Raw genomic sequence first — 13,749 nt, 5'->3', positions numbered from 1 at the left:
GAAAAACTACATTGTATTTATTCCGACTGCATTTTGTTAGACTGACGAAATGGAATGACCTAAATACTGACACAATAGGTTTCAGCCACAGGCTTTATAGAATACATTGAACATCGTTAGATAGAATACTAGCGACCCGCCCCGGCTTCGCACGGGTGCAATGCTGATACTAAATACACTACAGAAAAACTGTGAACGTTGTAACTTGTATATAAAAACATAGAGGCCCGCACCGCCCGCTCCGGCTTCGCACGGGTATAAAATATACCTATAGCCGGGCGGCCGGCCGGTACCGCCGCAAACGCTACGTCCCGCAATTTTTAAATCTGTAATATCTTCGAAAATATTCACTTAAATCATGCTGTGTAAAGGGCCATATAGATCTATATTAAATGAACAAAGTATTCAAGGTATTTAATTGGTTAAGCATTAATGCTGTATTGGTCAAAATCGCTTCGAAAATTAGCCATTATTTGTCGTAAAAAGTAAATGACAAAAAAAAGTTATTGTGGGTTATCCATAAGAGATAGACATATACCATCGCGGACTTTTCTGTAGACCTTTTCAATGTGTATAATACTTAGTACATTATTTTGATAAAACTCGTAGGGTTCAGCCTGCGTTTGCAATGTAAGCGGAAAAAATGTAATTTTTTACGACATCACATTAGAAACCTCAAAAATAACAGTACTTCTCCACTATTTAATGGATGTTATTATACATATAAACCTTCCTCTTGAATCACTTTATCTATTAAAAAAAACCGCATCAAAATGCGTTGCGTAGTTTCAAAGATTTAAGCGTACAAAGGGACATAGGGACATAAGGACATAGGGACAGAGAAAGCGACTTTGTTTTATACTATGTAGTGATATCGTAACGCGACTTTAGTAGAATATTACTTAGTCGTAATATACGTAGTTGTCTTCACATTGTCTTTGATTGTACTTGTACCTAAGTAGCTAGGTAGTAGGTAGTAGTAGGTCTTCCGAAGGATAGAGGAGTTATCTCTCTTCTATGTACGTGGACAATTTTCCAATTTATTACTAATTTCAATCAATAATGCAAGACAAATTTACGCACTACCTAGTATAAAAAATTGCTATACATTACGGTCAGTGTTTGTCAGAGACCAGAGTCTGTGATATCGGCCATGTTGGTAAAATATACCTGTTACACTTTGGCAGCATCTGGTGATAAAAAACTTTCACCGTTTGCTTTATTATTACGACATGTCGTCATCTTTTAGTAGCGTTCATGTTTTGTATATGTACTTACTTTTGAAAGTCGTTTCAAATTTTCCTAATTTTATTTCGGAAATCTTTTTTTTTTATTACTTTAAAAAATATTAAGTAATTTGATATTAGGATAAAGTATATAAATTGGAGAAACATCATGCTCTGTCTACTACTAGACTATTCAGGCAAGCCAATTAAAACGAAATTCGAATATAGTTTGAAAAGAGACACTTTTATGAATAGTAATATATTTTATGTTAAATGTTTTTTAAAGCAGAAAGCTCTTGAAACTTAACTTGTTAACCTACTTAACCAACCTAAATTAGACATTGTTAGCGGCTGTAAAAAATATACAAACAATTTTTATTATATTGAAATGAGATCTCTACGACTTGTTTTAACCAGTAAACAGTATGATTGTTTTACTAATAAAAATATTAGAGGGCTTAAAATTAACCTTTACTACGAAAAGGTCCACTAAGGTCCGAGTAAGTTTCCCTTCACGTGTCACCGAAGGAAAGTGGGTCGACGTCTGGTTTAGCACGCTCGAGATCGCTACTTGTGTTCTAGGTTGGATTAAATTACAAATTCCACATATTATACAGAGAAAAGCGACCAAATAAGGCGCTACTCGCCGTAGGGACTGGAAAGTTTCTTACGCGTTCTTTAATTAATACAATCATAGATAAATGATTGTGGATGAATGATGATGATCGGTCTCTATATCTATCCGGTAATAAGCAGTTAAATACAAATGAAAAGTATTGTACGCATACCGATGGAAACGTTGATTTTATCATGCAAATTGCGTATAGCAATAACAGGTTTTAATCACTTTCATCTGAACAAACTAAGAAATGACCTTTGACTTTCTACCATGCACTTTTTCTTCTCTATTATGTTTTAAATGTGAGCAAAAAATATTGTAAACATGATAAAGCAAATACGCACTTCGAAAGGTAAAATGTTATGAATGAACCTGTTGTTATCTTTCACCAGACCAGACAGTAACAGATTTATTTGTTGTAGTGATCACAACAGACATTATTCATTTAGATTGTGATATTTGTATAACATAGAAGTAGTATTATAACTTTTGAAATAAATCCAAAAAGATATTGCATTTGAAAACGAGCATACAAGAGCTCGAATCAGTAAATGATAATAATATATTTGTCTCAAATTGTGTCCTATTAGCGAGAGTTCACCTGACCTACATTTCGTGCAGCTCGATAATGTAAAACCTCCATAGATAATGTAGAAAAAAATAACCACTTTCCCTTTTCCGTTTCTTCGGATCAGACCATTAAAGGAGTTTATTGACTTGTAATTCCATCGCGTGCTAGGTTTTGTTTACGGGTTGGTCGAAACTGGTCGCGCGGGTTTCGACTGCCGCAGCTGTGCAAGGTCGTCACTCGCGCAAAAAGCAAAACGATACGTTGCACGCCTGGTAGGTAAGGGTACCTTTGTGATGCAGTTCTAGAATGTTCGGCATTAGAGCTTAGGATGAGTAAGGTGGTAGATAAAAACATGTTGTGACTTCTTAAAATAAAGATACCTTTTATCTAAGCAGTAAATGACGTTAATGACTGTACTTACTTTACTTTTTAAGCCATTTACATATTTAATGATTTTTGAACCAGCTTTATTGGTTAAACGATTTGTGAAAACTTGGTGTGAGAATACTAGATGCTTCAACCGAATTTGTTTATATCCCATCTAACATACACAAATGCCGGTCGCATTACTTTTATCCATCACTGCATGCAATATGAAATAAAATATGTAGGTACTCCAAGCGATTTACATGCATGGGTTTTTTTCACAAAAGATAATCCTGATATTTTACCGATAAAACAATCATTCGGTAATCATTTTACTAACGTGTTTGTCCAAAAACGTGCTTTAAAATGTACACTGTATATCTTTAAACGCTGCCAATATAACATCGTTTATGGCCCACCCTTGGAAGTCTTCCAAGAAACGAAGGCGTTTCTTCCATTTGTATCTCTTTGTGGTTTTTCGGAACGAGTATCGGCTCGCACGTGCTCATATTGAATAGGGGATATTGTTCTTGAATATGAATATTTTATTATGGGGGCTTATCTTAGATCCAATATGCTCCATGTTTAGAGCAGCCAATGTGAGAAATTATTGAATAAATGGAGCTGTGTGAAACAGTTTTTTTAAAGTGAAACTTTTATTACATCGTCTCAAACTTTTTGGTCTGTGTAGCGCATGTCGCGTGTATCGCGGCTGCCAAGTAGGTATACCTACAGCTCGGCAGCCGACCGTCACGCGACATGCGCTACACAAAGCAGTGTTCGGAACTGTTCGAACAGTTTCACTTTTACCGTGGTTTCATAAAACCACACAACATTTTTTATGACTTTGAATTTAAACATATTGCTCTCAATTTGAAGTAAGTGTTCGTTTTTTTAGCTGAGCTATAAAAATATAACATGTATTCAAAAAAAAAATATTTATACAAAAGCCTTGCAAACCAACGGACGTAGCTTATTTTACTACAACTGGCACCGTAAAAGCTAGTACACAAAAAATAGTTCCCGCTGCTCATAAAAACATGTTTGCATAAATAATAGCCACGTGTAGCTTTCATTTTCGGGGATTTCGTGTTGATTAAAAGCAGCTTGCGTCAATCCATACAAAGAGTGCGAGCCTAGCGGAAAAATTGAAAGTAATGTATGCATTTAATATTCTGTGGATGTTGGGCGCATTGAGTTAACCGAATGTAGGCTGTGACACGGACATTGCTGGAGTGTGTATTTCCCTTAGAATGTAAATGTTAATATTATACCCAAGAAATGTAGATGAAAATAAAAATTTGATTATGATCCCTTTGGCCAATATGTTTATGCAGTATGGTTTCGGATATATTATGGTGATGAGCAAAAACGTGTACATTAAATATTTATAAGACTATGAGGTTAGATATTGATATGGTGTTGGTGAAATAATCTTCTTGATCCTGTTTTTCAATCGTATGATTTCCTTTAAGTGAAGATGAAATGTTTCTACTGCTGATTTGTATTTGAATTTGCATTAATAAATGTAGAGTTTCATGATACTTTAAGTAAGCTCACTGTAATAACGAACATTTCTATACGTTTTAATAATTTAGAAGAGTATTCGCTAACACGCAGCGCACATAAGCTTACTTTGGCAATTAATTTCGTTATCTGGCTTAAAAATAATAAGTGCTGGACGACGGACGTCCGCGTTGTGAAACAGTACCCTTTATCAAATAACGCGACTATATTTTATCCTCTATCTTGTAGAGTAAGCTGGCGCTGTGCATTCGTAACAAAGCTTGGATAATTCATTTTAAAGTCGTTTCAATTGCTAGATACTTCTTATCTATTATTGGATTGAATTCTGTCTCGCAGGCAGTGCCTTGAAGAGTTTATTAATTTGTGAATAGGGGACTGAGTTAAGCATTTTCAAATAAAATTGCACTCAAATTCACACATTTATGGCAGGATGGAAGTACGGTTTGATATTTGTTGGAATTAATTTAAATCTACACTGTCATAAATCATCCTCAATTTTTACAAAGTTATGGTGTTTTTCAACCAATAATGTGCGAGAATGTGTAGCGAGGAATGTGTTTGTAAATAATCAATCATATTATAGCTTTACTAGATTTCCGCCCGCGGCTTCGCCCGCGTTTTCAAAGGAAAACCCGCATAGTTCCCGTTCCCGTGGGATTTCCGGGATAAAACCTATCCTATGTGTTAATCCAAGTTACCCTCTATATGTGTGCTAAATTTCATTGTAATCGGTTCAGTAGTTTTTACGTGAAAGAGTAACAAACATCCATACATCCATACAAACTTTCGCCTTTATAATAGTAGTAGCATAGTAGTAGGATTTAATTTTAAGTCTGGGGCGTTTAGTGTTACATCCTCGCACATTATTGGTGGAAAAGCTTAACTGGAGTCAGAGCGTCAAGCCTTTTCTATTGTCGGAGTTGGTGTGACAATAAACAAAATATTGTTTGCAGCACACGTGGACAACGAGATGTACCTCTCGCGCGCGCTGGAGAGGCTCGGCGGGAACGCGCTCAGCAAGGACTCGGAGCCTGACATCGGGGCGGCGTTCTTCAAGTTCGCCGTCGTCACCAAGGAACTATCCGCGCTGATGAAAACATTGGTGAGTTCAGAGTTGCTTGGTGAAATGTTGATGGTAGAAAAGAGTTTATAGATGCCGTTTTCATGTTTTAAAGGGCTGCAAGGTTAATGGCGAAAAGGTAAATGTAACTATTTACTGAAGCGTAACCTAAGCCGCGTGTTTGTTTGAACTTTAAAATGTAATAAGTTACTGTAAGAAGAATCCTGTTTCTCCACTAAATTGTCCGATATTTTCTACAATATATTTTAAAGTAGAATGGACTGTAAGTCCACAAATAATATTTTGTACAACAATTTCCCTCCTTCGCATTCCATAAATCTCAAAGTTGCTGCATCGTTTAATAAATCCGTATCAAAATATAAACGATGAAATATTGTAGCAGGAGAAATGTAAGGTCGAATTTGCGAGAATTTCAGCCCGCAAGAATTTTCAACAACTGCTGTAGATACAAAATAGTTGACTGCGTTTGGCTTTGTGATTCGTGTATTTGACTCCTCGCCAACCGCCGCTACATCCACAACTGGAATACTTCGTGCCATTATTGTTTTGCATTGTTTTATAATGGCCCTGATATCATTTAATAGCTAAACAACATCTGTTTCTAGATTATAAATTGTTTATTAAACATGTCAAATGTTTTTAAAAACGTTATAGTTAATCTAATACAAATAAGTATTTAATGTGTACATTATTAGTCCGCGAATATTACCAGTGGAAGTCCCGAAGGGTTTGTTAATTTTCATTTTCAATTTCTATCCGCAAATTTTATTCTACCGTATCAAAGTTAAAATCCTGACGAGCGTTTTGTTCTATTCAGAATAAATCCGAAAGTATTTTTCGATCGCCTCTCGCCTCGTTTAAAATAAATTTGCATTTTATGATTTCATTTAATGTTCTCTTTTATACCTACTTAACAGTCAATTGAAACATTGAAATTTTACTTTTAGTATTGTTAACTCTTTAAGAATTGTTTCAGCGTGAATATTAATGAAATTACCAGTTCGCTTTACTCGTATGTGCCCCAGTTCAAGTTGTTTGCACGGAACGGTAACTTACGGCCGTCGACCGACAATGATAATTTCATGATATGTTATTTATACATAGTAAAATTTTCAAAGCGATTTACCTCAACCAGCCATCTAGATATTTTAAACGGATAACAGTTATGTGAGTCGATAAGGTGTTATCAATTTGTACGGTAGCGCAAAATCGTAAATAGTCATTTGAAGATTTTACAACTGTCAGTGACGTTGGTAATAAAAGTTATTTCACATCTTGTTTACAATTCATATCTATGCAACTTAAAGATTCGAGTACCTATAGATGAAATCATGCTTGATGAATAGATAGATGATATTCCATCATATAAATTGCATGGTGTTTCAACGATGAGCTTAATAGAAAACACAGCATTGCTATTCATTATAAAACCTCATAATATTTTATGTGTGTTTTAAGAGTGCAATTTCCGGCAACAAACCAACTCATTCAAGATTGATTCACGGTTGACCTCGATAATCGTAAGAAAGTAAAATTGAATGCGTGAACTCGTGATGTTTACGGCGAAATGTGTTAAGAGCCTTTACTGTGTGCTTAGTTACGAACGACCTGAATTTTCTAAATTATAAATGGTATTAAATGAAAGCATGTTTTAGTCACTATATTACGTCTTAAGAAATCTTTTGTTGGATTTTCTTACGTTGACTGTTTGGAGTTTTAAACTAGTGCACATTATGGAATAGAAGTAGGGATGAATAATGTATGGAAAGTTTTCAGTTTGGATGGAGTTAGTTCACGATCTGTTTTAAGTGATAACATACCGCAAATTTTCTAATCCTACAGGGAATAATATTATGAGCAAAAAAATGTAATTAGATTGTTCGTTGATGGCGTCATTTGTTTTTTAATCGGTACTAACGCACGCAATTCATTTGTTTAAATTGCATCAATATACAATTTTATCGTACAATGTACAATTTAGTTTTCTGAAATGTCAATGTTACTTCTTGCAACATCAACCATCTGTTTCCTCTGATGTGTGTGTGTGTTCTGCTAGTGTCTGTTCTAGGTGATTTTGATATAAACTAAACACATGTACGGACAGTTTTGTACTAATAACTTTGTTTCGATATGTAAATGATGTTACACAAGCTGTATCTATTGCCACCATGAAACATTTCAAAATTACCTTGTATATTCCATACTTCAGTCCTGATATCACTATAACTAGATTCATCGAACAGATAAAATGCCTTGAAGTTTTCATCTAAAAGTAATTCTTGTTGTTCGCAAGCGGAAATTATGTTATTGAGGGATCCCGAGACGGATGTCTCACAGATACCCGGTTGAAGGGACCGCCGAGATATAAATCTAAATTATACTACGAAGCCTCACTTCCTTATTACATGAACCTATCTGTGTCCAAGTTCATAATTAAAAAATTATAATGAATCTTGGTCACTCATTATGTTTGAAGAGTGATTTTTTGAAATAGCTTGATATTTATGGTCAATGATTTTTCCTGGTTTGTGCTGATAATGCTGCCTATTAATTAATTTGGTTTAGTACGTGTTTCGACTTTGCGATATGATTTAAAACATTTCCTTAAAATGGACATATTATTAAAATTATTATATTTCGAATTAACTGCGCAGTTGTTTTAGTGCGAAATTATTTGCGTTGTAATACAAGCATGGCAACCGTATCGCGTGAACCAATCGGTGGAATATATTTAATTTTCGTTTTAAACGTTCGTGGAATAACGGAGGCATTAAAACATTTTATACGTTTTCTAGCGATTGACCTGACGCAGACGAGGTGCGTGGGCGCACAGATTGTGTACACCCACTTGCATATAGGTCAGGGTAATGCTAACAATCTGACCCTGCTGTGTTGCCAAGTAATTCAGCAATCTCTGAATTTTTGTATTAATACCAATTAGTATGACATGACAAAGTCATACACTGGGAATCAATACCGATCTCTGATCCGTAATCTGAGGATTGAAGAAATTTTCGAATGCATGGTAACTTTTGATCGTTTTCTCGTTCTTACACATTTTAATAAGGAAGCGATGTAGAAGGAACTCATGCTAATCTGTAGATTTTGGATTGATGTCTAATTTTGAAACCGGTCATATACCGTCACAATTTTTAAAACAAGCGCCATTACTCAGCAAAACATAGAAAATGCACGAAGTGAACGCAGGTACGCGATAAATATGTTTAATCTATCTGCTGTGTAAACGCTGTTATCTAGCGATAAACGAGTGCACTATTGCAATTAGCTCGTTTCACTATCTACTCGGGTAAAAGTTTGAAGGATCATTATAGTTAGATTTTCGTAGATAAGACGTAAAGTGCTCTCTAAATTCTGTCGGTATGTTGGAAGCTGGGCTCTCGGGATTGCGCAGAATCCTCGGCCCGCCCTTGACATATCAGCTTCCTTTGTCCTTGTAACGAGCTTCGACCTGCTTATCATTTTCGTATTTATCGTGCGATAACTCGATTTTGTTCCATTGGAAGTGAATTTTGTATTATGGTTTATTGTTTATTTGGATCATAAGAGTATTCTCAAATCATTTGTTTATGGTAGTGTGATTAAATTATTTACGATACAATCTGGATATGTTTTGGATTCAATTCGTAATAAAAGCTGTATAAAAGGAAACGAGAAGGAGCTTTTTATTACACTCTACTTATTAACGAGCTAACTTTATATCTATCAATGATTGTATTATGAATTGGATATAAAAAATTGTTTCCAAAATCGTGCAAGCAAATATCATAATTCACTCTTGCTGCAATCTCGTTAAACGTTTAATCAGAGAAGTGGTTTTACGTTGGTATTATTACAATTGAAATCAAACTGAACCGCAGTTCCGGTTGCGCCATCGTTTATACGTGCTTCCTCTGTCGCTGGGTGGTTTGATAAGAAAATGAGTAAAGGCCTTTTCAAACCGGAGAGTTATCCCAATGGCTACGCGATTAAGTCCCTTTCGTATTATATTACTTAGAGAATAATATCGCGTACCCGTCGGGATATGGCTGCCCAGGGAAGTAACTCCCCAGTTTGAATAGGCCTTAAAGCTCGCCGGTGCAAGACGAAATTGTTCAAAGAAAGTCGTGCTGTACTATAGGAAATGTACTCAACTCTATGTACATCGATTTACATACAATGGCAACGTATAAACCGCACGCGTGTCTTCAATTATAACAATTATCATTGTTTCATTAGTGTGATATAATCTCAGGAACTTTTTGTGGAAATTACATTACTCATTTATCGTTGATAGGGTTATCTTTTTTATTAAAAGTGCGATGAGTTTATTTTATTATGAATAGATAAATGTCTTTTTGGATAATAATAAAACTGAATTGCTGATGCTATTTTTGCAAACTAAATTCTAGTCTAGTTTTATACGACTGTTTCATTATTGAAGGCAGAAAAGTATAAATTTGCTTTACCGAACACTTCATCTTGTTAAGAGTGAATGAATCGTGTTTATGGCGTCTTACAATGTAAGTTATAGGTACTTAGGAGATATCTTCGTATTGTTACAAGTAATACGGGCCTCAATATTGCCGTGTCGTGAAATACCACATTTCACAGAAACGGGGTAATACCAAGCAGGTACTTAAAGTGTTTCCAATTACATTTACAAAGAAAAATATCGTTTTGTCTAGCAATTATGGTCTTCTCCAAAACGACTATTGTAGTCTTTATTGAATTATGAACCGGAAGGATATGCTTATTATGTAGAACAATACTTTTGGTTTTAAAATATAACTAGAAGTAGAATGTATTGTACAATTTTTTTCAATATGTACCGTTAAATATGGTTTTTATGCATCATGTCAACATACGTTTAAAATTGATAACAATTGAAGTATTAAGAGACACTGAAACATAATCAATGATAATGTGGTCATAAAATCCATTAATAAAAATACGCCCCAAACAAAACATATGTAAGTAATAACGGCTATGATTTGAATATTATTTATTAGTACAGTTTTGGTGAATCATGCATATTCTTCATCGAGTGCTTTAGCTTTTTGTAGTTTTCGAACGGTACTTTTCAATGTCAAGTCATTGAAACATCTCAAATATCCATGTATTAAGTAATTAGTATCATATTCATTGGCGAACTATGGCCAGGAAGGGTTTCATTGTGCCCCAACCCTTTGTCTCTTTGGCCCTCGTCTGCCATCGACGTGTTCGCTTCAATGATTACACAATAGGCGCTCTTTGAATAAAATTTCCACTTAAATTAATACGTATCGCTTAAAACGAGCGGGGGCAAAAAAGCGAAGACAAGGTAATTTTCAATACCCCGTTCGTGTCGATTACTCATTTTTTGCGCATCGGTCAGGGTCGGTGCTATTGTTTTAAATAGGCGGAATTACCAAACACTTGCACGAGTAAAACGTCTACTCTGTAAGTGCACTTAATGCTGAATAGAACGGAATATCAACGTGCTGTGTAGCAATCCGAGAGGCTGTGGTCTTAGCGCACCTCGGATGGAAACAGACACTCGCGGAATGCAAGTTGGCTTGTTGTGCAATGGGCAAATTTAAAGAGCTGAACCATTCTAAAGGCTGCTCTTAATTAACTTGAGGAAAATCACTTGATTTTTCTTTATAGACCTGTTGTGTTTAGCTGATTACGTTAATTCAAGGTCAATTCAGGTCAAATTTTTCCTCCAAAATCAACCATATGCCGTAAAACTTAATCTTCAGAATACCTATAAACTTGTTTTTTCATCAAAGCTATTTGTTGCAGATGCAGAACATAAACAACATAGTTATGTTCCCCGTAGACAGTCTTCTAAAAGGTGACCTGCGGGGCGTCAAAGGTGATCTCAAAAGGCCATTCGAAAAGGCGTCCAAAGACTATGAGTCAAAGTACCTGAAGATTGAGAAAGAAAAGAAGTCGCAGGCTAAAGAGGCGGGCCTCATCCGGAGTGAGGTGACACCAGCAGAAATAGCTGATGAAATGGAAAAGGAACGGAGATTATTTCAACTGCAAATGTGCGAGGTAACTATACGTATGCTATTTGCGTATTGGATTATCGCTTACAGTAATTGCTGAGGGGATTTATGTGGTATGATTTAAATGATAGGAATTGACATGAGGAAAAAGACAGGAGATAATGTAGGATTTCCTGGTAGATCTCTTATTTACGTCAGGATAAAGAGATTCGGTTTGAAGTCAGAAGGTAAGCTGCAAGGAAAACTGTTGCTTGCTCTAATTCGCAATTTACTTAATAATGAGAAAATCATTATGAATAACAAAACAAAGGCACAGAGCTTTTAGGAAATTACTTTCGAGATTATTGTATTAATCTTTAATTTTGTCCGACACATTGTTAAGTAAAAACGGTTTCTATCCAGCAGGGCTATTGTCTAATTTTGACACATTAAGTGATCAACATAGTTTTGATGATCACTGAACTTTGATGTCCACTAAAAATTTAAAGATTTGGTATTGCGTATCTTAATAAGTGGACATCATGTCACGGTGTATTACGGTGCTTATCAACGATGACACCGAACGTCACTATTTTTTATCGACATTATGCAGCAAAATTAAAAATATATACATTTGGTCGTATATTCCATAAATACGTGAGCATATTTAAATCTTACGTGTTATATTAACCGGAACACTTGGGATTTGAAATGTTTACTCTTATATGGCGCTAAATTCATAACACTTTTGAATTTTGGTCTGTCTACAATTACAATTTTGGTCATCGTCTTGTGTACACAAGTGTATTTGAAAGTTAGAAACAGTAACAAATGAATAAAACTGAGGTAAGTCTTATAACCCTTGTTTTTAGAGAAATATTAACATTAATTTAAATATAAATTTGAAAATTTTTAATATTTGTATCCTTTATATTGCTTTGTATGATTTATGAAATGTTTAACAAAAATCTATTTTAGAGTAGTTACTTACATCTAATAAAATATAAGTTATTTATTTCAAGCACAATTATATTGTCTTTATATCTTTAACTATCCTCTTTTTGAAAATGACTATTCATGAGAGCTTCTAAATTAGATAGATTTGTCGGAAAACAGTACTTGAGAAGAATTAGGTAAATATTATTTAATTCCCATTAAATTATCCATTATTTTTAAATATACTTGTTATTGTAATAATGTGTTTTACCTTTCTATAAACTATAGATAGTTAGTTGAGTAACAAGTTTATATAATTAATTGTGACAATTTTTTTTAATGTATTGAAATCGAAAATAGTTGCTCTAGTTGCTCAAAGAAACTACTGAGTACAATATTTAATTTTGAAAATGTAAGTGAATTATAATGCTATATTGTAATTTCAGTAAGCCAAGATGAGAGAGTGCCTCGTTGGGCCTATGAGTTGGAAAGCAAGCGATTGGCTGTTGAGGAAAGGCATACAGCTGCTAAAGAAAAATTTGCTGCATCACTTACCTACCAAGATACAGGAAGATATATACATATACATAATTATATATTAGTAAATTAAAATGATTTTAAATAGTGTAATTTATTATTATTAATTATTTATAACTCTATTCTGAGTTTTTCATAAATAACTGTCTAGATTTAACTAAAAATAACAATTATTGAATTAACACAATCTTTATGGTGTAAATTTCTTTAAAAATAAATAAAAAATATTTTTTTAGATATCAAAAGTTTAATTACTTAAATACCTTGTCTTAACTATTACCTAATTGACAACTACATCATACATTTATATCAGAGCATTAACAATGTATTATAATTTATAAATTATACAAGAAATATTGTCATATTCGATTAGAAGCTATAATATTATCTAAGTAAGAAAATATGTTTAATCACAAATACAAGTATAAATAATTTTCAGTTAAAACTAATACATTTTTAAGCACAATAAATATTTATTTAACATATCATCTTCTTGAATTCCATAGTCTCTGTACTAATATTGTTCTCTGGTAAGATCTTGTATAACCTCAACTATAGCATCCTCTCCTCTAAATCCTGAGACATGCCTGTATTTCGGGTATTTTGGCATTCTGCATATTTGCAATGTTGTGCAGGACAACACATGCATTCACTATTTTACCAGCAGTAACTGGATCATAATGAAGTACTCTATGGGCCAACAAACAACTCCAACGTGCTTTGAATAACACTAAACACCGTTCAACAGTATTCCTGACAAGGCAATGAAGGTTGGTATAGTATTCTTCAGGTGTCCCCAGGTCCGGCTCCTAATATTGGTGTCATCATCCAAGGCCATTGCGCATATCCTGAGTCACCTAAAAACAGGTATAATATTTTATACTCTATGCATACTTCATATGATGCTCACAGAA

The 13,749-nt window shown here is 34.3% G+C and overlaps 1 protein-coding gene across 2 annotated transcripts in view; it reads left to right on the top strand.

Moving 5' to 3' along the window:
• Positions 1-13,749, top strand: part of Asap (ArfGAP domain of ASAP) — a 52,335-nt gene that overhangs the window by 11,788 nt on the left and 26,798 nt on the right. For both annotated transcript variants that reach the window (XM_089696209.1, XM_089696208.1), the window contains exons 3-4: positions 5,263-5,411; positions 11,175-11,429. In XM_089696209.1, coding sequence (XP_089552335.1) covers positions 5,263-5,411; positions 11,175-11,429 — 404 coding nt within the window. The remainder of the gene's footprint in view (positions 1-5,262; positions 5,412-11,174; positions 11,430-13,749) is intronic.

Source organism: Colias philodice, chromosome 6 (genome assembly GCF_061535455.1).
Source record: "Colias philodice isolate Cphi_HAF_F1 chromosome 6, ilColPhil1 Martin Lab GWU primary, whole genome shotgun sequence".
NCBI classification, from domain to species: Eukaryota; Metazoa; Arthropoda; class Insecta; order Lepidoptera; family Pieridae; genus Colias; species Colias philodice.
Note: the sequence above shows the minus strand (reverse complement) of the source record. Positions and strands in the feature narration are given on the sequence as shown.